General features: G+C 43.5%; 1 protein-coding gene across 3 annotated transcripts in view; it reads left to right on the plus strand.

Moving 5' to 3' along the window:
* The window catches only part of SLC6A11 (solute carrier family 6 member 11), a 96,412-nt gene extending 71,289 nt beyond the window's left edge, over nt 1-25,123 (plus strand). For all 3 annotated transcript variants that reach the window (XM_038148872.1, XM_038148873.1, XM_038148871.1), the window contains exons 8-15: nt 6,678-6,781; nt 12,314-12,438; nt 14,118-14,230; nt 15,518-15,655; nt 17,846-17,948; nt 18,643-18,743; nt 20,025-20,195; nt 21,540-25,123. In XM_038148872.1, the coding sequence (XP_038004800.1) occupies nt 6,678-6,781; nt 12,314-12,438; nt 14,118-14,230; nt 15,518-15,655; nt 17,846-17,948; nt 18,643-18,743; nt 20,025-20,195; nt 21,540-21,692 (1,008 nt within the window). In that variant the 3' untranslated portion in view covers nt 21,693-25,123. The remainder of the gene's footprint in view (nt 1-6,677; nt 6,782-12,313; nt 12,439-14,117; nt 14,231-15,517; nt 15,656-17,845; nt 17,949-18,642; nt 18,744-20,024; nt 20,196-21,539) is intronic.
* Nucleotides 25,124-25,879: the final 756 nt, after the last annotated feature.

A 25,879-nucleotide genomic window follows, 5' to 3' on the forward strand; every position in this document is an offset into this window, starting at 1 on the left:
ACTGCTCAGTCCTCCACTGCTCTCTATTTTAGTATTATTCCTGGAAATATATTTATATATATACATAAAGATGGGACTTGTAGCAGAGGAGTGTAATAAAATGCAATTTAGGGAATGGCTTTTTCATTGCACATTACAGCAGAATAACTCTTAGTTCCCTGGTGTCACCAAAAGTTCAGCTTGGGGATAAAATTGTCCCTTATTGGAGAGACCTGGGATGTAAGGCTGGAAAAAGGAGTGCTGTAAATAGGAAATATTAAAGCTCACTGTGTGGGTAGCTTCAGCAAGGCGGGATCTGTTCCTCCATGTGAGTGAAGCCTGAATTTTTGGGGAGGTTTACAAGTTTACAGCCCATGTTTCTGTGGGGTGGAAACAGCAATTCCCCCTGGTTTTCAATGCCAGCTGGGCACTGAAAGCAGCTTCAATGATCCACTGATGGACAAGAACGTCCCAGGATGCTGGAGATGAAAGCACAGGGTGGAATTGGGACTTTGTCTTCTTCCCAAAGCTATTAGAGACTGCATTTTTAAAATATTTTTATTTTTTTAGCATTTATTTTGGGGGTTTCCTATAGTTTATGTCAGAAATTGTTCCGAGCTCTTCCGGCAGTGCTTGGAGCTGCTAAAGGCAGCACTCCCTGAACCTCTCCCACCTCATTCCTCAGGAGAGGAAGGAAGCCTTTGGTAGGGAGAGGTCTGGCAGGTGCTTTTGAAATGCTTTGATTCTGTTAGTGCTCTTAATTAAACCCGTTGCTAATTGCCCCATGTCTGATGGGGGTCACTCTTTAAGTGCAGGTGTTACCTCAAGGTCAAGACTTCACATTTTGATGGTTTCCTACAGTCCTGTCATACTTAAACCTATCTGGCAACAGGTTGTTTTATTCAGGCATTTGTGATAAAATTCTGCAGTTATTCTATGCCCTAACCTTGAAATTTCATTTATTGTCTCCTGACAGCCACGGCTTTATTTTTAAAATTCTCATTTGAAACTGAAGGCAAACTGCTTTTTAAAATACAAACACTGCTGAGGTTCATCAAAAAGTAATGAATAATTTAAACAAAAAGAAAACCTGGAGTGATTGCTTGTTCTCTGATAACAAAATGGGAAATAAATGACTGTCAACATTTGGAACATCGTGTTTTAAAGAGCAAGCACAGGTTTTAACTGATCTGTGAGCTCCCCCATATTCTCAGGCAGTGCTTTGTGATGGGACTGTCACTTACACTCTAGAATTAAGGATGCTTTCAGCTTTGGTGTTCAACCTCGCTGTTAAGAATGAGAAGAAAAAAAAAAAAAGTGGCTATTTATGCAGATCCCAGCCAGTGCTTGGGCTTCAATGTGAAATTAATATCCTTGATTTTGACAGCAAATCTCAAGGGAGCAAACAGAGCTGTGTGGGCTGTAGGAAAGGCCAGGGACAGACATAAAACCAATATATGGATTTTATTTTCTGGGAGAACCCTCCTGGTGCTCCACTGTTGTTCCTGTTTGCATGGAGACCCTTGGATGTGGCAGCTCCCTCAGCTCAGCCATGGCACTGGACCCCCAGACTGTCACCAGAGCAGTGTCCCAGGGATCTGTGAAATGGAATTTAGAGTGCTGCCAAAAGAGAAGAGGGGGATGTGTGTGCTGCTTTACCCCCACGAGAGAAACTGCACGTCAGCCCCTGGGCTGTAAAATGAACCTTCTCAGGTGACAACAGAATCTATTTTCCTTTTTTAAAAAAGCCCTGCCTATCTTTTGGGAGGATCAGACTGAAAATAGCTGCCTGATTTTCCCATGTTGCCCAGACATGGAGCAATTGTACACAAAGTATTTTTACACAACTAGAAATGAATTGTTGAGTTATTCAGCCGTTTGTCATGGAGGAAGTGCCAGTTAAAGTCAGAGTGTCCTGGGAGATGCTTCCTGTATCCACAGGGGGATTTCATAACAGCTGTACTGTGGCTTGTTCAAAATATATACAGAGAGCACTGAAAGCAAAGGGAAGGTGCAAAGTTAGAGAAAGCCCTGGAATTTGAGCTATTCCTTCAGGCGAGCACCTGAAGGAATTGGTTTTTATGCCGTGATTTTGTTTTTTTTCCAAAAGAAACAACAATTCCATATTTTTTTTTTATTCCACCTGAAGGAATTGGGTTTTATTCCATGCATGATGGAAATAATCAGCATCAACACATCACAGGTTGTCCCTGAGGTCTCTGCTTTGCTCAGGCACTGAGCTCATCTCAGGACAGTTATGCAATATTTTGTTTTATCCCTCTCACCCCTTACTTGGCCCTCTAAATTCACTGCATAAGGCTTGATCATCACAAAAATCTGGCTCAGCCTTGCAAAGGGACTTATTTCTGCACTGGCTGTGTGCTTCAGACACCTCATTTATTTTATTTTCGGTGTATGGCATGACCCCATCTTACTGACAGAAAGGCATTTATATTGAGACTAAAATGAGGGGCTGTCACTCTTCTGGGGATGTTCAGTTTGGTTTGTTAAACTGTGGGGTTTTTTAGTTGTTCAAGAAGCGACTTTAATTCACTTTATCTGCAGCAGTAACTTTCTCCTTTGCTTTGGACACCCATTAAGGGACAGCCAAGTCAAGGAGCATGTGAGAAAAGGTTGCTTGAAGTGATTTATGGACATAACATCCCATAGAAACTTTATGGCAGGGACATGAAAAGAACCTAATTCTCCAGAGCAGGGCTCTGTTGTCTGCACTACAGCACATCCCTCTTCTTTCTTCCTTCTCCTGCTTTCATTGCATGAGCTGCAAAGGAGGCAGGGCATCCTCCAGACAGCAGCATCCTGTGTTTGACCAGCTCAATTCATCTCCCTGGGCTGAGAAAACACCCATGGAAATGGAGATTGTGCCCTAGACCTGCCACAAGAAGGCCAAATTGAGGTTACCCAGACAGACTTAAAATGGGTGCATTGCCAAACCTGAGAGTTGGATGTTGCGGAGCAGCACTTTCCATTTTTAGTAGAAAATGCTCCTGTTTTTTTGTTTTGTAAGGTTCTGTCCTTTGAAATTGTGATTTTTCAAATATTAGGGTTAGTTATCAAAGTTTTTGAGCTTTAATTTTAATCTTGTTTTGGCATGGAAACTTTTAAATGAGTTGAAAAAAGCTTAAAAAGTCTATTTCCACCCTTTAAGGTAGGAGTTGATAGAAACTAGAAAACTGTTCCAATCCCAAGTTTGTGCGGGCTAAATTGAATTTATTATCACTGACCTAAGGGTTTTCAAGGCCCAAAGTTCATGAGGCACCCACGGGGTGCTCTCTGGTGTTCTCAGGTCCTTTCCTCATGGTAGAGAAGTATTGAGCTGTGTCACCTTTCAGGCAAATGTGCTCTTTGGTCCCAGCTGCTGCCCCAGGTCCTCCTCTGTGTCCCTGCCCTTCAGAATGTCATTGCTCTGCATGGAAAGGGGAACAACTTCTGGTTTAAGGCAGACTCAACACTCTCAGAAATATCCCATAATGGTTTTGGTAAACTGGGTGGGTGGCACCTGGATGGCACCTGGATTTGGGATTGGTGTCTACAGGAGCCCCTCAAGTTGGAATGAGAACAGCTTCCCCTGAGGTGCCCTTTGGGAGTGACCCAACCGTGGTGACACAGACTAATGAACAATCAGACTAATGAACAGCTTGAGACCTCACCGAATCCTCCCGCCACGAACTGAGCACTGCAGTCTGAGGCTAAATGTCAGATGGTCCCTGGCTGCTGGGGTGTCAGAATCCAGGACATCCCTCTGGGTGCCCTGGATGGCCAGAGCCGCTGGCAGGGGGCTCTGAGACCCTGGCATGCAGCCAAAGACACACGTGGGGTTTTGACCTTAGCCCATGGAGCAAATTACCAACTCTGTATGAAGAATTACAAGCCACACACACAAGTTTAGGTGTTGTAGTAGAAGTAGTCACGAAGTGAAAGGAAGGGTTTTTGAGTGCTGTACAGGGGGGTTTTAAGCCTTGTACGCAGGGGTCCGAGTTTTGTACATGGGGGTCAGGGGATCTAAGATGGAAGGATTTGGGTGTGCCCTGTCCTCCTTCTTTCTCCTTCCTAGCCTCCATGTCTTTGGATATGTTGGCACTCACAGATTGGTTTAGAGTAGAAAGTCACCATTCAATATGGATAGTAGGCATTGGGGAAAAGGTATAAACATGTAGTACGTAATATATGATATAAAAGATGGCAGCAGCCCCTGGGAGGGCAGTGTGCCTTTGTCTGACCTGCTGAACGGGCCACAGCAGCTCAGGAGAAGAATCTTTTAGATAACCAACAATAAACAACCTTGAGAACAGACAACAGAAAACTACTGAGTCTTTCTTTAAAGGCACGGGTTGGAGGAGAGACTTTTCCATCTTTTGGGGTCACCCCAATCCGGGGGTGGAAACCCCACAATGAGGAAGGAGAACTGATCTGAAATGTCACCTTCAAGGGCTTGAAAGTGTTGGTGTGTCTGGCAGTTTACACCAGGGTTCTTCCAGCTCTCGGGTTTTCCAGCCACAGAAAATCTACCTGTGGTTTCTGAATTTATCTTCCTGTTTGCCACTTTGCTGATCACTTCTTGCCATTTTAGAAACCAGAAAGAATTAAATGTCACTTGTCCTCTGAGCATACAATCCAAAAGAAGCTATACAGATTGCATTATTCCATTCAGCAAATAAAATTGCTTCTCCATTCCTATTTAAGCATCAGCCCTAAGTTCTGAGGGAATTTCTAGACTGATGTCATAGGGTGCAACAAAACCTCTCTTCAGTCTGATTCCAGTTTTAGGGAATATGTGTCTGTTTCCTTGCAGAAGAGGTTTCTCAGAGTGTTTGCCACTTTTTAGGCTGACTCCCTGTGGGATGTGATGGTCTTTTTTTTTTTTTCCTTTGAAGGACACAGCATCACTTGTGGCCAGAGTTTGATCTGCTTTTCTGTCTGGGCGCAGGGGGTCCAGAGGGATGTGCTCTCTGCTCCTGTGCTCGAGCAGCTCGGGAGCTGCTCCCTCCCCACACAGCTCTCCTTGGGCCCCATGTCCAGCAGGACTGGCACTCCAGGGACAATCACCCTGTGGGGCTGTGCCAGCACAAGGGCTGCTGCTCCTCTCAGTGCCCTGCCCTGCAGCTGTGGGAGGGCAGGGAGGGAAGGGAAGGATCCATGTGCTGATCCACTTTCCCAGCTTTTGTCTGGGCCCCAGCAGACAGAGCATTTTCAGCTGACCCACGCTCCTCACAGCTTTTTGGGAGCTTCCAGTCTTGTTAAAGAGCCTGTCTGTCAAAAGCCTCTCTGTGTGCAGCTTTTCCTGGTGAAGCTCTGGGATGTAACCAGCTGTGTCTTATTCGGGGTGACAGCAACGAAACCCTTTAAGCCTCTGATGTAAATCAAATGTGATCTTAATGTTATTTCTAAACAGAAACACTCAACAGCTCCAGAGAGCAAGGTCTCACTTGATCAGCTGTAAAACAAACACATCCCCTTTGTGTGTTTAGGAGGATTTGATGGCTGTTATTAGTACTGAAATCATTCCTGTGCTCCCTCTTCCCTGGCTCCAACTTCAGCAGGGAATGGCTGCACAGCCACTGCCTCTGACCAACACTCAGGCTTTGGTGTTTTGGTTGCTCTGCTTTAACAAAGGACTTAAAGAGATCATTTGTCCCAGGAAAGCAGGACTTTATTGGATGGCAGCTGTGTGGGTTTGGGTTCTCCATGTCCCTCTCATGTTAGCCTCTGATCATCTCTCAGGGTTTGGTGTTTTGGTTGCTCTGCTTTGACAAAGGACTTAAAGAGATCATTTATGCCAGGCAAACAGGAGCAGGATTTTATTGGATGGCAGCTCTGTGGGTTTGGGTTCTCCACATCTCCATATCCAGGACTTCAAGGGGTACTCTCAGCTCCAGTGGGAACACACCCACACTGGTCAAGTGAAATAAATGGCTTTGGTGCAGTATTTTAAATAAAATGAACCTGCTCATTAGTGTTCTGAGGCTGCTCTGAGGAGAAGAATTTCACTGTGGCAACTCAGGCTTCCTTTTCTCTGATTTAAAATTGTTTGCATCACTGTAGGATACAAATATTCCCACAATGGCACTACAAAGCTACTGACTCGTTAAGCTCTACAGAACTTTTATTTGTTGATTGTACAGTGACCAGAACTGTAACTTTGTGCCTGTTGGATCCATTAAATTTTGCTGAAAACATCCTTTCCCTGGATAAGTTATCCCATCTTTCCCCAGCTTAATTTATGGATTATCTAGGAATAGCACATTTTGTCTTTAGAGCATTTATTTGCACTAAATTTTTAAATTTGAATAAATAACTGTCCAGTGGGAGTGAGATAAATGCAGGTGATTCTATTTAGGCTGTAATTACTAAAACTATCAAAAAGCAATTAATGAATGTAATGGATGAGGTTCTTCTCTAGGAAGTCTGTCTCCCTTACCGTTCTAGGAATGGAAATTCTGTCTCCCTTTTCCTTCTAGGAATTCTGTTTCCCTTTAGGCTGAGCCTGTAAAGACCAGCTGGGATGGGGAAGGGAACTTCCCTCTCAGCACATTATTTTTTTAAGGTTATGATTTGTAAAAGCTCTGCCAGACCCTCTTAACCTGCAGAGCCACCTGTGCAGATTTGCAGCCCGCATTTGGCAGGAGGGTGATTTCTCCTGGCTGCTTTCTGAAGCTCTCCCTGCTCTCTGTCTCCAGGTGTGGGTGGATGCTGGCACACAGATCTTTTTCTCCTACGCCATCTGCTTGGGGTGCCTGACAGCCCTGGGGAGTTACAACAACTACAACAACAACTGCTACAGGTAACGCCCTCCACCCTGGAATTCTGCTCCTGGGGTGGCATTTGGAATCACTTCCCCTTTTGCTGTGGATAACCATTAGCACACACATGTGTTTTTGTAGGACAAAGACCTGTAATGTTTCTTGGAATGGCTCCAGAGGAGCTCTGATCCAAAATGTGGTGGTTTCATCCCTTTTGGTCAAATCTGAGCCTTCCACAACCCCTCAGTACACACAGAGATAGAAATTCCACGTAAAAATGCAGGATTTCAGACAGGTTTCATTGACTGTGTGTTCATTGCTTAAGCTGCTTTTTAAAAAGTACGACCAGAAATTGTCATTAAAAATCACCTCAGTTTGGTCTATGCTCTGACTGCCACTTTCCCCATTTTTTGGGAAGCTTGCAGTCCCCAGCCCAGAGGGAATGGGGGACATTTCATGGCTTATCTCTGTATTCCCAAGGAGGGACGTGTCAATGACTTCAGGAGGTTTTCATCTCTCCTGAGTCAATGCCCAAAGGATTGATTTGCACAAAATCCCTGTTCCACATTTCTGGCATGGGCAGCAATATGAGCACTAGTCTTTTCTTGTGGAATTCATGGTTATTGAATTAGTTCTCCTAAAATTCCTACAAGGACAGTTTGGTTGCAGTGACTCCATTGAGATCTCTAGACAGAGAATTAACATTTCATTTTTCTGTAAAGGAAATAACACAGTCCAAAAGTGAAAGAATCCTAAACAAACCACCCCCAACACCCCAAATTTATTTAAATTGTAAATTACAGTTTGACTTGGAGACCTCAGGAGGCAGTTTTAGGAAATGCTCCTTCTTTCCATGTCTTAGCAAGACAAAATGTTTTCTGCAGAAAGTGGTGTGAGTGCCCTACAACCTTCTGAGCTGCTGCTAATGAACCTTTTCCCCAATTAGCACAAGCTTTAGCAAAGACACCACTCCTCTCTTACTCAGTTTTATTTATATTCTTTCCAGCTGTGTCCCAGCTAGAAACTGTCAGTGCCTCAAGGAGTGCAGGGATGCTTTTCCTGAGGTTTCTTTTTTTTTTTTACAAAAAGCAGGAATTTGGATTTATGGAATTTTCTTTCCTTTGCTGGTAAAACTCTGCTCTGAAGCTCCAGAGCAGGATGCTGCAGCCAAACACCTTTTACTCCATCCAGGTTCCACAATTCCTCTCACAAAACATTTCCCAAATTTCCCAGCTAGGAAACAGAGGTTAATGTGTCCTGAAATGTGATTTTTAATGAGTCTGAGGGAAGGGGTAGGACAGCAGTGAAGAGCAGAACGTGGCTGGGCTGGGCTGGGCAGGGCAGGGCAAGACATAAACAGAGTTCTGATGTGAGAACCACAATTTTGTATTCTAACCAGCTCCTTAAAATAATAAAATCAAGTTGAGGGGGGGGGTTTTCTCCTGCAATTCCCACAGTCTGATCATAACATCAACATTTTCTGCTCTTTTTTACTACATTTATTTTTTCTGTAAGGAAAATAATGGCAAGAGGTATTTCAGTGGGAAATGGGAAAGTCTGAACTGCACGTGGGCCTTGTGAATTTAAAGATTTTAATTTAAAGAATTTAAAGATTTAAACCTGATTTAATTCATTAATGTGGTAAATGAAGTGCAGAAGTCACTTCATGTCTTTGAATAGGAAATGAATTTTTATCATCCTTACGAATCTTTCATTGAAAAACATAAAAATTGCCCCTCCCTGGATGTCCCAGAGTTTGGATCCCAAGTGACTCCTCTGAGAAGGTGAAACCCTGGCAGTGTTTCCCCACAGGGATCCCAGACAGGTGTACTGATGTTTCCTCTGATCTTTATCCACCTCAGAAATCACAAATCCATTCCCAGGTACAAGTCCAGGGTCAGCTCCCCCGTTCCCACTGTGGAGCAGGAGATAAAGGAGTGATTTCACACATGGACAAAACTTTTAAGACTTGAAGATTTGTCCTTTGTCAAGTTTCTGGTCTAGGAGCAAAAGAGAAATGGGAATTTCTCATTTGGGTCTTGAGGAATCCATAAAGGCAAGGAAGGGACTGGAGGGATGCCAGGGGCTCTGTGAGCTGAGAGAAGCTCCTTAGGAAGGCAGGATGAATTTTCAGAAGTGTCCTGTCTGTCAGGCAGGGAGAGGAGAAGTGATGCACATCTTGAATTATTCAGGTGATTGGCAGGAGTTTAATTTGGAAGAATGTGAAGTTTTCATAAAAATTTGAAGTTTTCCTTTCACTTGAAATCAGTCTGGGCTTCAGTCAGGCTCTGATGTCCTCCTGCCAAGGGTGCACATAAAAAATTCATGCTGCCCTTCCCATGGATCCTGAGCATTTGTGTTTTAAAACTCATCGGTTTCACAATCAATGCATCCAGATCCCCCTTCTGGTTTTTCTTCCCATAGCAGAAAAAAACCCCTGAACTACAGGGTACTTCTGCCTATGGGATAAAAACCAGGAGCTGAGGGGTTGGTAGAACTCCTGCAAAGCCAAGGGAAGGGAAACTGGAGGTTATATTTTTGTGAGGGTCCCCAGAGAAGCTCTGTTCAGTCTGCAACTGCCTCCCTGGGGATGAAACCATTCAGCTGGGGTGGGGTTATCTGAAATGAACAGGAACTCACTGGCCGGGGGGATGAAAATCCCCGTTTTCCTATTTCCTTGGAGAAATGTGTACCTGTCCTGCTGATAATTTGTACCATGCTGCTGCGGTTTGCCAGACTTCCCTGAGAGAGCAGATCCCTTGTTCTGTGGGGTTCTCCAGCTGGGCTCTGCCCCTGCTTCAGGAGGGAGCAGCAGCCCCTGCTGATACCATGTGCAGGCTGCCCTAGAGCAGAGGCCAGACAGAGCTACAGAATAAAGCAGGGATTTATTGAAAGGATCTCCTCCATGGATGCACCTTGGGCAGCACAAGAGCCCAGCCAGGGCTGCCCCCAAGATGAACCCAAATGGTCCCAAAATGCACGAGCGCTCCCGGGGGCTCTCCCTTGGCTCAGCTCTGCTCCATTTGCACCTTGCAGTTCATTGTCCCATTCCAGCTTTAGCCCAGGCACTCCCACCCTGCTTGTTTGTCTCTCTGCAGCCCACGCTGTTTGTGCTCCTGGGCTGAGCTTTGGATCATTTGTCCTTGGTGCCCAGCTGGAGCAGGAATTGTTTTGTCTCCCTGCTCTGTGCAGAGAGCTCAGCATCCCCTGATATGAACCCAGACCCACACACTAAAGCAGCACAGAATCTGAAAAATATAAAAGCTAAACCTGAGGCATCACTGCCAGGGACTTCAGCCTTTATCTCCCACTCAGGAACCAGCAGCTCTCAAATGTGCCACTGCATTCCTCAGAAGGAAATGTCTTGTCCAGACTGCATTTGGAGCAGGGAATTATCTAAACCAAATCTTATCTGAAGAAAATAGCCTGTGTCCAGTGGAGGCATCATCTGGCTTCATCCCCCCAAAGCAGGAGCTCTCTTTTCCCCCCAGAGGATTATAAAATTCTTATTTCTGACCTCTGTTATCAACAGGGTTTCATCACACTCAGTTTCAATTTCTTGGTGTTGAACTCACCAGTTCCTGAGGTGAGAGAGGTGGGGTGAGAGTCCCTCCAGAGCTCTTCAGGGCTGAAATTCACTGAGAAGGTCAGGAAGGAGCTGGTTTTTCTTTTTTTTTTTTTTTTTTTGTATCTCTGCTAAGGACAACGGCCTCTGTGCTCCTCAGTCCTTTATTTTGGATTGCTATTTTGCTTTAAAACATCCAAAATGCAGAACTGGCCTAGCTGGGCATAACTACGGGGAGAATTTCATATGAAAAGCAAATTAATAAAGGTTAGAATTGTATTTTCAGCAAGTATTTCACTGCAAATGAACAGTGTTAGAGAGAGTCCAGGCATGAAAGAAGTATGAACATCACTGCACTTGTCCATGTCTGAGTCTCCATTACAAATGAGAATCTTCATTCTCTTTCATTGCTGGGCACATTTTAGCAATTTGTAGATGTTGTGCCCCAGAGATTATTTTTACTTTGAAATTGTTGTGAAAACATAAAACCTTCCCAAAATAATAGTTAAAATGAAGTGTAGCTGAGGTGATGAGAGGGAGCCAAAGCCTCCCATGGCCCAGAGGCTGAGCTGGTCCTTGGCTTTGCAGCTCAGGAATGTCCAGGTGCTCCCTGCCAGGGCAATGTGTGTGCCTGGTGCTCAGGTGAGTCCTAGGGGAGTCAGAAGAGCTTTGGGCACATCTGGGAGACACTGCCAGGCTCATCAGTGAAGGAACAAGTTGCTGGAACTGCTCACCTCACTTTGAGCTCCGAAAATGGATGAGATATTACAGGGTAAAAACACTAAATGAGACAAACAGCAAAGAGGGGGATTGGCAGAGGAGTTTGGAGGGAATAATTGCCAGGACTTGGAAGTAGGAATTGTCTCTGATTCTCAACAGCAAAACTGTGACAAAGATGTGATCCTTTACTGAATTACTGAAGCTGTGAATGAGGAATCTGCTGGATTTTACAGGGTCCTTTCTTCTTATTGATAGCTTGCACAAAAATTTGCTTCAGAGCCACAGTGGGATGGGGATAAGGCAGATTAAGGGATGGGCTCGAGACATCTCCAGGCTTGGCTTGTGTTTCAGTGGGTTAGCACCCTAATTTACCCCAGACATCCAGGTTAGATTATCACTGTCTCAAGCACACCGCTGTCTCTGCAAACAGTCTCCAAGGAGTGTCTGTCAGCATCAATCATCTGTCACGCCTGGAGAGCTGTCAGAGCAGCAGGAACAACAGTATTTCCCTGGGCTCTGGGGGAAATCACACCTTTCTGCAGGAGGATCTTCCCTTTCTGTAAAGTGATTTACTCTTGTGATGTTTCCAGCCTGGGCAAAGAAATCCTTCTTGACCTTGGCCTTGTCCTTGTTGAGGTTTGAAGTGTGGGATGTGTTCGTCTGAGACATCTCTGTCCCTGCACTGCCTTTGCCTCTTTTTAGACACCTTTTTAGGCATGCACACACTTCCAGATTATGCACAGTACTTTTCATTTCTTAAATATGTCTGGAAACCAAACTGCATGGATGTATTTTGCCAATATATTACATGGATATATTTTTCCAATGTTCTTTAACAGGGATAGAAGGAGCTAAGATCTGACCACAGGGCTGGTTTTGGTTTTTTTTCCCCAGCAAACAAACATTACCATTTTATAGAGTTTATTAATGAGTTCATACCCTCTGGAATCTATTAGTATAATTATTATGGAGAAATTTTTCTTAACAATTATTACATGTTTGGCATAGTTTTACATATTTTTAAAAGATTTTACTGGAAAACAGCAGGTGACTTGCAACAAGTGAACTCCAGCAGTTAAAACACAAGCAAAGATATTCTGATGGTGTCCTCCTGCATGAGCTAATTCCTGGTTGCTCTCAGGAATAATCTGAGTTGGGACCTCACTGTTAATTGAACAACTTGCTTTCCATTCCTGCAGCCCAGGGTTCTGTCAGTCCTCTGGCTCAGGGGATGGAAGAAACCCCAGCTCTGGAGATCAACTGCAGTGTTTTTTATTTATATTTTCAGAGACTGCATCATGCTCTGCTGCTTGAACAGTGGCACAAGCTTTGTTGCTGGTTTTGCTATCTTTTCAGTTCTTGGATTTATGGCTTATGAACAAGGCGTGCCCATTGCAGAAGTTGCAGAATCAGGTGAGTTCCAAAAGCAGATTTCTGAGTTAACAAGAAATTAACCTCTGGCCCAGAGGGTGAGGCCAGAGTTCACAGTCTGTGCCATGGCCTGTGGATGAGATGACTCAATGGAATAACTGCTGCAGGAAAGGTTCTGAACTATTTTTACAGCCATATATTTGTGTGTGAAAAAGATGAATGTTGCTGTGCATAGAACCAAATTCATGAATTCAGGGAGTCAAAAATTCTCCAGCTTTCTCCAGCTGAGTGTCCAGAATGTTGTTTAGCAGAGATAAACTCAGTTGTGAGTGTTAATCCTCATCTGCATTCCACCTTCTTTCAATGAGACAGACTGAAATCCACAAATATTTATTCCTTCTGGGAAAAAGAATGAAAAAGGATATTAAATAAAAAAAGCTGCAGCTGTTAAAATGAGAAATCAGAAGGGCACACAGGCCCAGATTTATGAAAACATAACCATCTACAACCACCGTTGGTGCTGGGCATCCAATGGAAGTTACTCCACACCTTTGTGGCTGTAACATTCTCAAGCAGAAGAAAAAGAACAGGAGGCTGCACCCCTCAAAAAAACCCAATATAATGCTGAGCTGCTGAGGAGGAGAACTGTCTCTCATCGAGTTAATCCCAGGAAAACTGCAAAACAAGCAGGGTTTCACTGATGCTCTCATGGAAAATATTTATCTTTTCCCAAATTCCATGCAACTGGCTTGTACTTCATTATAGGAGCTTATAAATGCTGCTCTAAGTGAAGAAGCAGCAGAGGGTGACAGATCTGCACTGAAGTTACTGCAGCACGAGCACAGAGTTCTGCTTTAGTGGCTGGGAGAGGGCCTTTGTGCCCCTGCTTTGAAAGCTGGCTGGCTTCATAAAAAGCAGCTGATAAATAAAACCAGAAAAACATGAGCAAGGTGAGAAGGTATCTTAGCAGATCTGAGAAGTTATCAGTGCTGTTACAAAAATGTTCTGTTTTGAAGATTTCTCTAAATATGTAGCCAATGTCACACAGCAGCAGCAGCACCACAAAACACAGAGCAGGATGGGAACCAACCTTTGCCTTGTACCAAAATACAAAGGAAAAAAAAGGAGGCAAAATACAAGGAGAAAAATAAAGACTCCAGGATATGTTCCTAAGTTATATAAGGCAATCACAGGAGCACACGCTATGATTTATTCAGGGATGTTTGTAGAGCTGCACATCCACACAAAAAAGGGGAACAGAAAGCACAGGGATGCCTGAAGAGAAGCTGAGCATCCTTTGGCCAGGGTGCAGGCAGGGTTGTGCCATCTCTGATAAGCCTCATCACCAATTGTTTAGACTATGAGAGATGTAGACTTTGTCAAGGAGTTCAGTCTTGGGTTTAGTTCCTCTTATCTGCCATGGCAGAAGAATCAGGTTGTGGTGGGTGACCCTGAGCAGCAGCTGGGCATCCACACTGCTGTGCACTCTCACAGCTTCCACAGGGGAAGGGGAAGGGAGCAGGAAGAGGAAAGGTGAGAAAATGGCTTTGTCCAGATAAAACAGTCTCAAAAGTGATGCTGAGTGAGCCCTGCTCAGCCAGAGCCACGCTTTTGGTGTCAGCAATGCTGTTCTCCCACAGCTCAGGCTGCTCTGGCAGAGCTGAACTCCATCTCAAACTCCCACACAAGTATAAACTTTCCTTTTCTTTCTTCCTTTTCAGGACCAGGACTTGCATTCATTGCTTACCCTAAAGCTGTCACCATGATGCCTCTGTCTCCTCTGTGGGCAGCTCTGTTCTTCATGATGCTCATCTTCCTGGGCTTGGACAGTCAGGTATGGAACAAACCCCATGGCAGTGATCTTTTAGCCTCCCCAACAGGTGGAAATCACACCTAAACAGCCTCAACCTGATGAAAGACTGAACCCTAACTTGATTCTTTGCTATTTTAAATCTTAGTTGTGATGCTGGATATTCCTTCATGATTCACCGCAAAGGCTGGTTCAGCCTGACTCCAGCTTTCATTATTAACATGGAAATCAGTCTGAACTTCAACAGGGCTGATTAAAATTCACGCTTCAGTAAAATACCAGCCCATTTTTAAAGCACTTGGCATTGAATTTTGAAGCTGAATATCAGATAAGGATAATGTAATTTTCCGTGGTATATTTTTACTGCAAGATACCATAGCAAGGAACGTGTAGTCATATCCTGCAGCAAAGGGGCAGCACAGAAGTCGTTGTCCCTGTGTGACTGTAAAGATTACAAAAGCTGCTCGAAGAAAAAACGTGACGTGCCTGGGATTTTTAGCATGCAGCTCAGCCCTTGGCATGACTGGGTGCAGAGAGTTTATGATGCTACAGCTCAGCAGTGCTCGTTCTGCGTGACATTTCCAATCCTTAAATTTAATGTTTTAATAACTGCTCTTTTTAATGGTCTAACAGGTTCTTAAAAGTCTTTTATTTTTTTCTTTTTTTTTGAATGAGCAGTTCCTGGATTCTGCTCTTGACTATTCCAGTGTCTGTTTAGGGCCATTAATTTGGGGCCTGTTTTAGAAACCTTGGTCCAGAGCCCTGAGTCAGAAGCTCAGGCCTTTTGCTTTTTTTGGTGTTTAAAGACACTGAGCATGTTCCTGCCCTCCTTTGTTAAAGGTATCTGGCTTGGGCACTCAACAGCTCTGGGGAACTTCTCTCTTCTGGTAAATGGAGAGAACTTCCCCCAAACCCTGCTGCTCCTTTAGCAGGTTGGAGGATGCATGGCAAAATTGGCAAAAGTGCCTGGAGTGACATGATCCCATGAAGGGTTTGTACAATATTTAATTCCCATTCAAGCCACATTTGAAAGGTTTAATTTTCATTTAGTCCACCTGCTACAGGGCAAATGCAGTCTGGGATAATATTAGAACATCCAATTGTTTGAATTTGGTGGAAATCCATAACTTTGGACTTTTTCATTGGGAGATGTTCCTCTTAGCTTTAGCTTCTGCTTATGGAGCATCCCCAGGGATCACCCACCCTCTGTGATGAAAACACAGGAGGATATTTAAAATTTTAGGTGGCAAATCCCAATGCCAGCAGCAGAGGAGAGAGATTTGACTGGATCTTTGCTGTCATTTGTTGCAGTTTGTGTGTGTGGAAAGCATTGTGACAGCTGTGGTGGACATGTACCCCAAGGTGTTCCGCAGGGGCTACAGGAGGGAGCTGCTCATCCTCGGCCTCTCCGTCGTGTCCTACTTCCTCGGCCTCATCATGTTAACTGAGGTGAGAGCTGCCCTGCTCGGTGGGATTCACATTCTCGCAGAGAAAAGAGTGATCAGAACAATTCCTCTCTCATTTGCTGCTCCTAGTTGAGCTGGAGTGCAATGTGGAGGTTGTTTACCCAGAGCGAGGGGGTTTTGTGTCCTTGGCCTGTCAGGGCCAAGCGCGTGCGTGTGTCGGGACTGCCAGCAGACAGTCACGAGATTCTGGGTGACTGAGTTGAGCTGGGTGCTTGTGCATATTCAGTTTAGATGTAGTGTAATATAATATAGAATAATATAGTATAATAAAGTAATTAATTAGCCCTTGATATCAATGGAGGCAGACGCATCACTTTCTCCCCCCCATTGTCGGGGCTGCCCTGCTTTCCTACACTGCTCAGAGGGAAAGGACTTGTGGTTACAACCACCACAGATAAAGCACAAGAACCTTTGCCACAGACACATTTCCCTGTCAGGAATGTGGCAACAAAATACTTGAGAGACTGTTCTCAGCTCCTGTGTAGCAACTGAAACGGGAGAAGTGGCCTTGTTTTATCAGCTGAGCTCGGGAGATGTTTTAATCAAAAATACACAGCCCAGGCAAGGAAATTCCATCTGCTTTGCACCAGCCAGCCACACACACCGATTGTGGTTTCTGCTTGCTTGCCCTGGGCAGGAACAACCACATTTTGCATGGAAAGAACAATAAGGAAGATGAAGTAAAGTGAAAAGAGAAAATCAAACAATCTTTGGTTTCCAGATCACCAGGCCATGTCGATCAGTGCAGCTGATTGACACACTGATCATGGGTTCTGCTTGCTTACCCTGGGCAGGAACAGCCACATTTTGGATGGAAAGAACAATAAAGAAGGATTGAAAAGAGAAAATCAAACCATCTTTAGTTTTAGTGCAGCCAACCTCTGAGCAGAAATTTTTTGTCCCTTCCAACTTGGAATTATCTGGAATTTGAAACATTAATATTTAATTACACTAATCAAATCTCCCTCTCTGATAAGAGATATGATGCTCTGTGTGAAATAATGCATTGAACAGAAATTTTATATACTTATTGACTTCATATTTACCTGTAAGTCATTCTTATTCTCAGTGAAATAAATCACCTTTGCTATGCAAGATGGGAAATCTTGGAATAACCCCTCCAGAGGGCACATGTTGAGCAGAGCACTGAGGGATATTAAGATATACAGGCTAAAAGAAATATAAACCTGAGGAGTGAAAGGGAAGCAAGTTGTGCAAACAGCAGGAATATCCATGTGGGGGTTTTGCTCTCCTCACCTTGTATTGTGTTGGTTGATTTCTGAATTTGCATTTTGCTCAGGTATTTGCTGAGCCTCACCATGATGACTTTGCAGTAGAAATTTCTTTTTTTTTCCCTATTTTTAGGATTCTCTTCCATCTGCAGAAAGTTGTCTGAGATGTAATGGGTCACATGAACTCCCCAAAAACCATTACATTCCAACTGAGGAGCTCATCTCAAGCCCCTCTTTCTTTCCTCAGAATTCCTTTCCAGTGAAATGCTCTCTTGTGAACTCCTCCTCCTCATTATTTCAATATTAAATACAGATGTGATAAATTATTGTCTCACATAAAAAATTTAATATTATCCATATAATTTTAATTATTTTAACCGTAATGTTATTGATTGGATGATTCTTATTTCTTTTTCTTTGTGACAAATAATAAAAACTTGTTTCAGTCATGTGGCTTCAAGTCTGTGAGCTGCATTCACTCTTTTTCAGTCACTTTACTCATTTTGTAATCCCTACACCATCAGAGAGGGATTTTGGCAGCTACAGATTTTACCTTCTTTCCCCACATTTTAATTAATTATTTTACTTATTAATAACAAAGACACAGAACCAGGATCTGGAGGTCAGACTCACCTTGGAATAGCTACAGCTTGATGTGATGATAAAAAAAACAGAGGTAAAAGCAGGGAGGTGGGAGAGCATTTTTGGAAAAAAAAAATCAAATTTATTCCTCTCCACTCCAGATTTACCACTCTTAAAGAAGTGCAGAGGTAAAAAAAAACCCCAAGAAATTAATAGTCTTTGTTCAAGAAGGAACCAACTTGAGTAGGAAGCTTGCCAGGGAGCCAACAGTTTGACAGTGTAATTAAAAGAGATTTGCTATGAAATATTCCCACCAGTGCCAACCCAATTTTTTTCCCCTTTCCTATTTTCTCTTCCAGGGTGGGATGTATGTCTTCCAGCTCTTTGACTCCTATGCAGCCAGTGGGATGTGCCTGCTCTTTGTGGCCATATTTGAGTGTGTCTGTATAGGCTGGGTGTACGGTGAGTGATGAAAATTGCTCTGTTTTACTTGTCAAAATTTTCTATTTGCATAAAAGCAAAGTGAGAACCTTGTACCCTTATGGAAATGGGACCTTCCACATTCCCATTCCCCCCCCAAAAAAATCATAAATGCCTTTTTCTCCACAAAGATGCACACTGGATAATTTCACTTTGTGAAGCACCACAGAACTGCAGATCACATGTGCCCAGCTATCCTTGGGTTCACACATGAGCATCCAAATACATTGATATATAAAATAGGTACTCTTTGACTGGGGTGGTTTACAGCCTGATCCCACAATAAAGAGAATAAACCAACTAAGCAGAATAGATTAGGTTTATACTTGCTCTGAAGGAAAGCAAAACTCAAGGTATGGAGCAAAAAGGAGAGTAGGAATAAATGAAATGCTCATATTTTTGTGACAGCTTGTGCCACACTAATGAAATCTCCCTCTCTGATAAGTGATACAATGATCTGTATGAAATAAAAGTTTTATAGTCCCAGAAGTTTTATAGCAGCAGGAATTGTAGATCGACCCCTCCACGAGCACAGGGCAGATGGCAGGGAGGAGTTTTCCAGGGAAAGAGGAGCAGCTTCAGCCTTCCCCTGTCTGTCTTTCACTGCTTTAAATCCTGACCTGGACAACCCCTTCCATGTGCACTCTACATCTGCTTTTCCTTTGTTTTTGGGCAGGCAGCAATCGCTTTTATGAGAACATTGAAGACATGATTGGGTACAAACCTGTGTCGTTGATTAAGTGGTGCTGGATGGTCCTAACTCCAGGTATTTGTGCAGTAAGTACAGAATGTCCAAAACACTTGTTCCAGATATGAAGAGGGGGTTCTGTAAATGTTTTTTCTATTTTTGCTGCTGCTAATAGTTGAGAGAAACGCCTATTGTTTTGTAGCATGTAGTATTTCAAATAAAAAGCACTCTGTAGGATCTGTAAAATTGTTAAATATATGTAAAAGTTGTTAAATATTCTGTGAAAAATCTTAGTTTGTACAATCATAGGAACAAAGGTAATGCCAGTGCCCTAAATGAACATTTGCCAGAACAAGAGAGATGTTTTTCCCTGTAGCTGGTGCACCTTGTGTGCCAACACACAGCCCGAGCTCCTCCAGACTTGTGCTGGGTCCATTGCTGCTTTCTCCTCCCTTCTCCTCTCTCTTTGTGGGGAGCGGACATTGTCCAAAGGAGACAAGACATTTTTTTCCTTTTAAAAGTAGTAGGAGAGCCAAAAGCCCATCCCACGGGCGCAAAGGAGGGGAAGGAAGCTGGTGCCAGCTCTGCAGAGCTGTGGCAGCATCCCAGAGACAAAGTTCCAAAAGCAGCATGATCTGATTGCCCTTAAAATTGAGGATGAGATGCCAACAGCCCTTCCAGCTGTGTAAGACTCCAGGGATGGCAACTGCAAACCACAGCAGCTGGGGTACCTCGAGATCCAGGCTCTCATTTGCAAACTTCGGAAAATTTCTGACCCATTTGCACCAAATCTGAAATGACCTCTGTACCATTTGCTCTTGTGCACTCGTTTCACCACTTTGGAGAAAATTTCATGGTAGCTTTTCTCTATTTCATACATTGAAATGGTCCAAGCTGCCTGATTAGAAATTGAGACAGATTTTTTAGGGTTTTTGGCAGGATGAAAGCATTGGAACTGCAGACACACACAGTGGATTAAAGCAACTTCAAAAATTTTGGCTTTCATTTTTCATCCTGACAGGCTGGAGAGAACCCAGCTCATGTTATTTAATCACAGCTGGTTCACTGTAGCAAAACTTAATCTTTCCTGCCCAGGTGCTGTTTGCCATCAAAGTGCTGGGTTTATTGTCATCAAGAGGTAAATAGGATTAAACTTGAAAGGTTGCTCGTTTCTGCAGGAGCCTCTGAGATGTGTTATTTAAGCTGTACAGAAAAGAGGATGTTGCTGGTGGGTTTTTTGCTCTGAGTGAAGAGCTTCCCTCTGCTCTTCCTCCTCGGGGAGCCTGGCCTGGCCTAAACACTCAGCCAAATCCTTGTTACACACGCAGGGTTTGCCCCAACACCTCTGACAATATCTCTGCTTGTTTCAGGGAATCTTCATCTTTTTCCTGGTGAAATACAAGCCCCTGAAATACAACAATGTGTACATCTACCCTGACTGGGGCTACGGCATCGGGTGGATGATGGCACTCTCCTCCATGGTCTGCATCCCGCTGTGGATCTGCATCAAGCTCTGGAAGACAGAAGGCACCTTCATGGAGGTGAGAGAGAGCTGCAGAGCAGTGATGCTGGAAAAAGAGCTGGGAAGGGGGTGGGACTCCTCACCTGCATCCTTTGATCACAACAGCAGTGCCACATCCCTGTTCCCTGCGTTAGGGCTCTCAGCTGCTGCTGGAAAGAGAATTCTGAACTTTCTCTGCTTTATTCTGAATTCCTGTTGGGTTTTCTGCTGCCAGTGGTAAACTAACCAATTTAAGGTGCTCTGTCCCAGCACAATTTGTAGCTTAAAATGTCTATAATATCACCCAAATCCGTCAAGGTTTGTACCAGCCATTCCCTTTTTTCCATGGTTTTCGTTTGTGCTGCCAGGATTTTCTCCAGGAGCTGGGTTGCCCACATGCCCATTTTTTGGACAGTTTTCCTAATTTCAGTTCTCTAAATGAGAAAGGCAAATAAAGAGATTCAGTGGAATTTTCTGACATTTGGTGTCAGGCTAGCTCAGGTCTAGGCTGAGGTTATTATCAAATTTAAGCTTGGAAGGTTGCTCGTTTCTGTGGGAGCTCCAAAGAAAGGCAGTGAAGGAAGCAATAGTGAAAGAAACAAAAATGCAAACCTTTTTCAGCCATTTGGGATTCCAACATTGCAGAACAGCCTCATTTTGTCCACACTGCAGACTCTGTTCAGCTGATTAAACACAGCCTGGAGACTGCCTAGGAAATCTTTACTGGGTCTATAAAGTAACACTGAATTGTCCATCATTTAGTTGTCTCAGGCAGTCGAAAAAGGAAGCCTGCACAAATCTCAACATTAAATATTTCCTCAATGCACCAGCCCCACCTGTCCCTGCAGGTGAGCAGACTTTGCTGGAGCTGCAGCATTGCAGACAGGTCGTTATCTTTTCCCTGCCAGGATGACAAGAGCATTCTTTGAATCACAGCTGGGAGCTTCTTGAGGAGCCAACTTCCTGCTGTGAGCAGCAACCTTGCTGTGGATGTCATTGCTAGAAAAGAGAAAGCCGATTTTGCTTTATCACAGCTCAATACACCTTAGCTGTCTCTGGTTTATTTGCTTTTTCCAGTGGACATCATTGATGATAAAATGAGAAACAAAATGTACCTGTAGAACAGACACAGTGCTGAGAGTCTTCATGAAAGGGGATGATTAAATCAGCATAAGAATTCACTTTGGTTTGAGCTTTGCCTTCTTTGGTCTGGCAGGATTTATCCAGAATTGTGCAGCCTGCAGGTCTGAGGGTGTCCCCACAACAGGGAAATAAATGAGAGGCAGACATGCAGGAGAAAAGCCTTTTCTAATGGATCTGTTAAAGAGAGGTGTATCGGTGGCCAAGAAAAACGTAATGATTTCCAATTTCTCCAATTTTCTAGAAATTCAGGAAGCTGATTACACCTAGCTCAGACCTGAAAATGCGGGGCAAGCTCGGAGGAGGAGCCTACATTGCAGCAATAAATGACTGCGATGCCAAACTGAAAGGAGATGGCACCATTTCCACCATCACAGAAAAGGAGACACATTTCTGAAAGAACTTTTTTTCTTGTTTTATTTTTTTTGTATAAAGAAATAAATAAATTCACTTAATTATAGAGGCTGGCTTGTTTTGCACAGAATTTTATTAACCAGTTAATTTTAAAGTGAAAATTGTATACTTGTTTAAAAAGTGATTTTTTTAAATTACTCTATCCATAATGATTCTGTAAAAGAAAAAGAAATAGTATTATATGGTCTGTTAGTGATGACTTCTTGTAATATGGTGATTCCAGTCAATGTTTTTTTTTTTTTTTTAGACTTTAGAGGGACCTGTATAATGTGCTGTAAAACTTTTCTACTTTGATTTGTGGCAGGTGTAATGTTGTATAGACCTTCTAATCTGTAAGCATTTCAGCCCATTTCAGCTGTCCATGCGTGTATATAAAGGGGACCAGCCTGTCCTGTGGTTTGCTTGGGAAGAAATCTCCTTTCAGGGCAAGTTTGGTGATGCTGACGGCGCCTCAGCTGCTCCCATCTCCTTCCCTCCATCCTCCACTGGCTTCAGCAGGGCTGGAAATGTGGAATGGGCCCATCCTGAGCCACTGTTTTCCTGAAGATTGGATAGAGGCTGGTTCTGAAGGGCTCTGAATTTTGCTGCTGTAAGTTCCTGGTCTCTGTCAGGATGTGCTCCCAAACCTTTCCATTTTCCCCTGTGGGTGGCTGCTCCTGAAGTTTGGCCGGCACTTCCCACTCCCTGGAGTGACCTGTGTTTGTGTGTGCTCCTCCAACAGGACATCAAGGTTATTTCACTGAGCTGGAGATGTCCTGAGGGGAAAAGAACAGGTTTAGGGCCAGGTTTAGGGCTCTCTCTGTCTGGACAGCTCATTCCCCTCCAAAGGAATCCAGGATCCTACAGTGCCAATGTGTAGCCCTACACAGCTCCTCTGCTGGCACAGGGTGGGGTTTGGGGTGTCCTGTGCAGGGCCAGGAGCTGGAATGGATGATCCCTGCAATTCAGGGGGTTCTGATTCCTCTTCAAGCTCCTTCCCGGGTCCCCTTAGATCGAGCACTGCTTCCTCTGCCCTGGGTGGGATGGAGTTTGAAGTCAGAGCAGGGATTTCTTTAGCAGAAGGTTGGGGTGATGCCCTTTGTCCGCGCAGGAGCCCCAGGAGGTCATTTCTGTGTGCTGCAGGGAGGGGGTCCACACAGGGCTCTCGTGACCCCTCGGTGGCACAGAGGGAGCAGTGCTGCGTGTGTCAGCCAGGCCTTGCTCTGGACTGGCTCCCTGGGTTTAAAGCTGGTTTTGTACGTGGATCCAGCTGCTGGATGGTTGTTCCAGGAGGTGTGCAGATGCCCCAGTACGAAAACTCCTAAACTCTGTCTTGGCATGTGGGTTTTTTACCTGATAAAATTCCAAACGCTATTATTTGTTCTGGATAATTGTTTCTTGGCTTGTTTTTGTTATTTGATGGTTGTGTGAGAAACCTGTGGAGGAACAGCATCCTGCACTGCACGGGATTTGGGGGCAGAGACGAGACAGCCCAGAAGAAATGTCCTAAAACCTGCTGCCTTCTCTGCAACTCCAGCCCACTGGAGCTCAGACACAGCACCTGGAGTTGTAAGAAACAGAAATGGCTCCTGACCTTCTCCCAGGGAAATATTTCCCCAGAAATCACTAAATATATCTTAATATTGGCTAGAACTGTACCTGCAGTCAGCACTTCTCTGAGCTCTTGCTGTTACTTCTTTAAAAAAGCATTTTTATGGAACTGCTTTGTCTCGAGTCACTTCATTAAATCTTATAGAGCCATTTCATTTTTACTTTATCTTATTTTTAGGGGTTTATTTTGTGTGTGGCAGGGTGGAAGCCTAGCAGGGGACTTCAAATTCTCTAAGTCTTGTTTGCATGTCTCCATTGTGAGGTGCTTGGGGCAGGACATTTGGAAGAAACTTGGATTTAGGAAGGCACAGAACCATTGTTTTGTGCCTCCCTCAGAGGGAGCCAAAACTCAGTCCCATGGGAAAACTGGGAGAGAAATGTTCCCAGAATTGAAACCACAGATTAATTTACATATGGAGAAGAAACTGAATTGACATTGACACTCCAAAATCTAGGAATTCACATTTTTGGAAGTCCCAACAAGTCAGGAATATTTGTGACCCAGTCACCCTTCCTGGGCTTTCTCTCTAACCACCCAGGCTGCAGAACCAAGTCCCCAAAGCCACACGTGGGCCCTGGGGTGGGTTATGGTCCCAAATGATATCTTCTGATCAGTGAAGGGAGATGCACCTTTAGGTCGTGCTGGGCCTGGATTTTGGGACTCCTGAGAACCTTTAGGTTGTGCTCAGCCTGGATTTCAGTGTCATTCCCTCAGCAGTCAGGATTTTGAAGAAGTGCCAAGAGGTTCTGTGCAGCCCCTGCTCCTGGGGCCATCCACGGGCACAAAGTGACCCCACAGGGGCTGAGGTGATGCCTTGGTGTTTTTGGCACCCCAGATGGGTCAAGAAACTGCTGCCTTTGGGGGCCCCCGGAGCAGAGGGCAGGCAAGGTTCAGAGAATAAAGCGGGGATTTCTGAAAGCCTTCAGCAGGCACAGCTCGGGCAGCCACGGCCTCCAGAGGCTGCTCCCAAGGCGGGCGATGGGCACGAGTTCCTCACACAATTATCAGTTTGGGCATTCCCATAGCAGGGGTTGATGCTCCAATTCCAGCTGCAGGTCATGCAGCCATTCACCCCCTGTTTGCTCCCCCAGTCCCTTTTGGTTGTACTTTTTGGGGCCTGAGGCAGTGAGGTGTCCTTGAGTTCCAGGCCCAGAGGGGAATTGCTGTGTCTGACCAAAATGTGAAGGCAGTAACCAGCACCCTGGATGGAGTTTAGATTATGCACTAATGCAGCACAGGAATGGAACAACACAAAAGCTAAAACCCATGGGTTGGGATCAGGATAAATGCTGCTGTAGGACATAAAGGGTTCCCTGTGCTTGGTGCGAGTCCTTTGGTGCTTCCCAAGCCCTGCAGGAAGGCTGGGCTGTGCCCAGGAGCTGCTCCCCTGTGCTGCTATGAACATTTCACCTGTGCCCTAAAGCATCCCCGGTGTTCCTGCTGTGCTCAGCTCTGTGTGCTCCTAATCGCTGATTTGTTTAACACTTTACTGATTTAAAAAGTAAAACAGGTTTTTTTTCTTCTTTTTGTGGGGAGGGAAATGGGAGGGTAAATTTCCTAATTGTGGTCGGGGGATTTTTGAAATTATATAAGGGGGAAATGTAAAAAACCCAGCTCTGTATGATGATTTTTTTATGCAGTAGGAACAAACTGCCTTTTTCTGAAATATTTGCAGAATTATTAAAAATAATACAATAAAAATGAACAACCACTAAGGTTTATGTAACATTTTACACACAGAAAGATTCTGCTTGGTTTTGAAGGGCACAAAATTTCGTCTGCTGACTTTGTTCTCAAAAATTAAAGGAAATGGGCAAACCCCATTCTGTGTATTTTAGTTTATATCGATGCACTGGACATGACACTCCCCTAATGAATTAAATAATCCCAGCAGAGCAAACAAATGTCCCCTGATGTGAGGTGGGGAACTGAGAAACAAGAGGAGGCTTAGCAACTTGTTTGAGGTCATGCAGCAAATCTGTGGCTGAGAGAAACTGAAGTTCCCTGGGGTCTATATCCATATTTATTTATATCTATATTATATATATATTTAGATATATATATATATTTAGATATATATATTTAGATATATATATTTAGATATAAATAGATATATACATATTTATATAGATGTATCTATAAATATATAAATATCTATATAAAATATAGATATAGATAAAGACCCCAGGGAACTTCAGTTTCTTTCAGCCATATGTATTAATTATATTACATTACATTATATTATATTATATTATATTATATTATATTATATTATATTATATTATATTATATTATATTATATTATATTATTATATTATATTATATTATATTATATTATATTATATTATATAATATATTTATTATATTAATAAATTTCACTATCTAAATATATCTATATGTATTTATATCTAAATATCTATATAAAATATAGATATAAGTAAATCGAGATATAATATAAAGCAAAAGTAAATATAAATATAAGGATTATTTTATATAAATTATAATATAAAATATAAATGTAAAAATATTTTTAAATTGTAAACATTTACTATATAAACTACAAATCATAAATATAAATA

The sequence above is a fragment of the Motacilla alba genome, chromosome 12 (genome assembly GCF_015832195.1).
Source record: "Motacilla alba alba isolate MOTALB_02 chromosome 12, Motacilla_alba_V1.0_pri, whole genome shotgun sequence".
Classification (NCBI taxonomy): domain Eukaryota; kingdom Metazoa; phylum Chordata; class Aves; order Passeriformes; family Motacillidae; genus Motacilla; species Motacilla alba.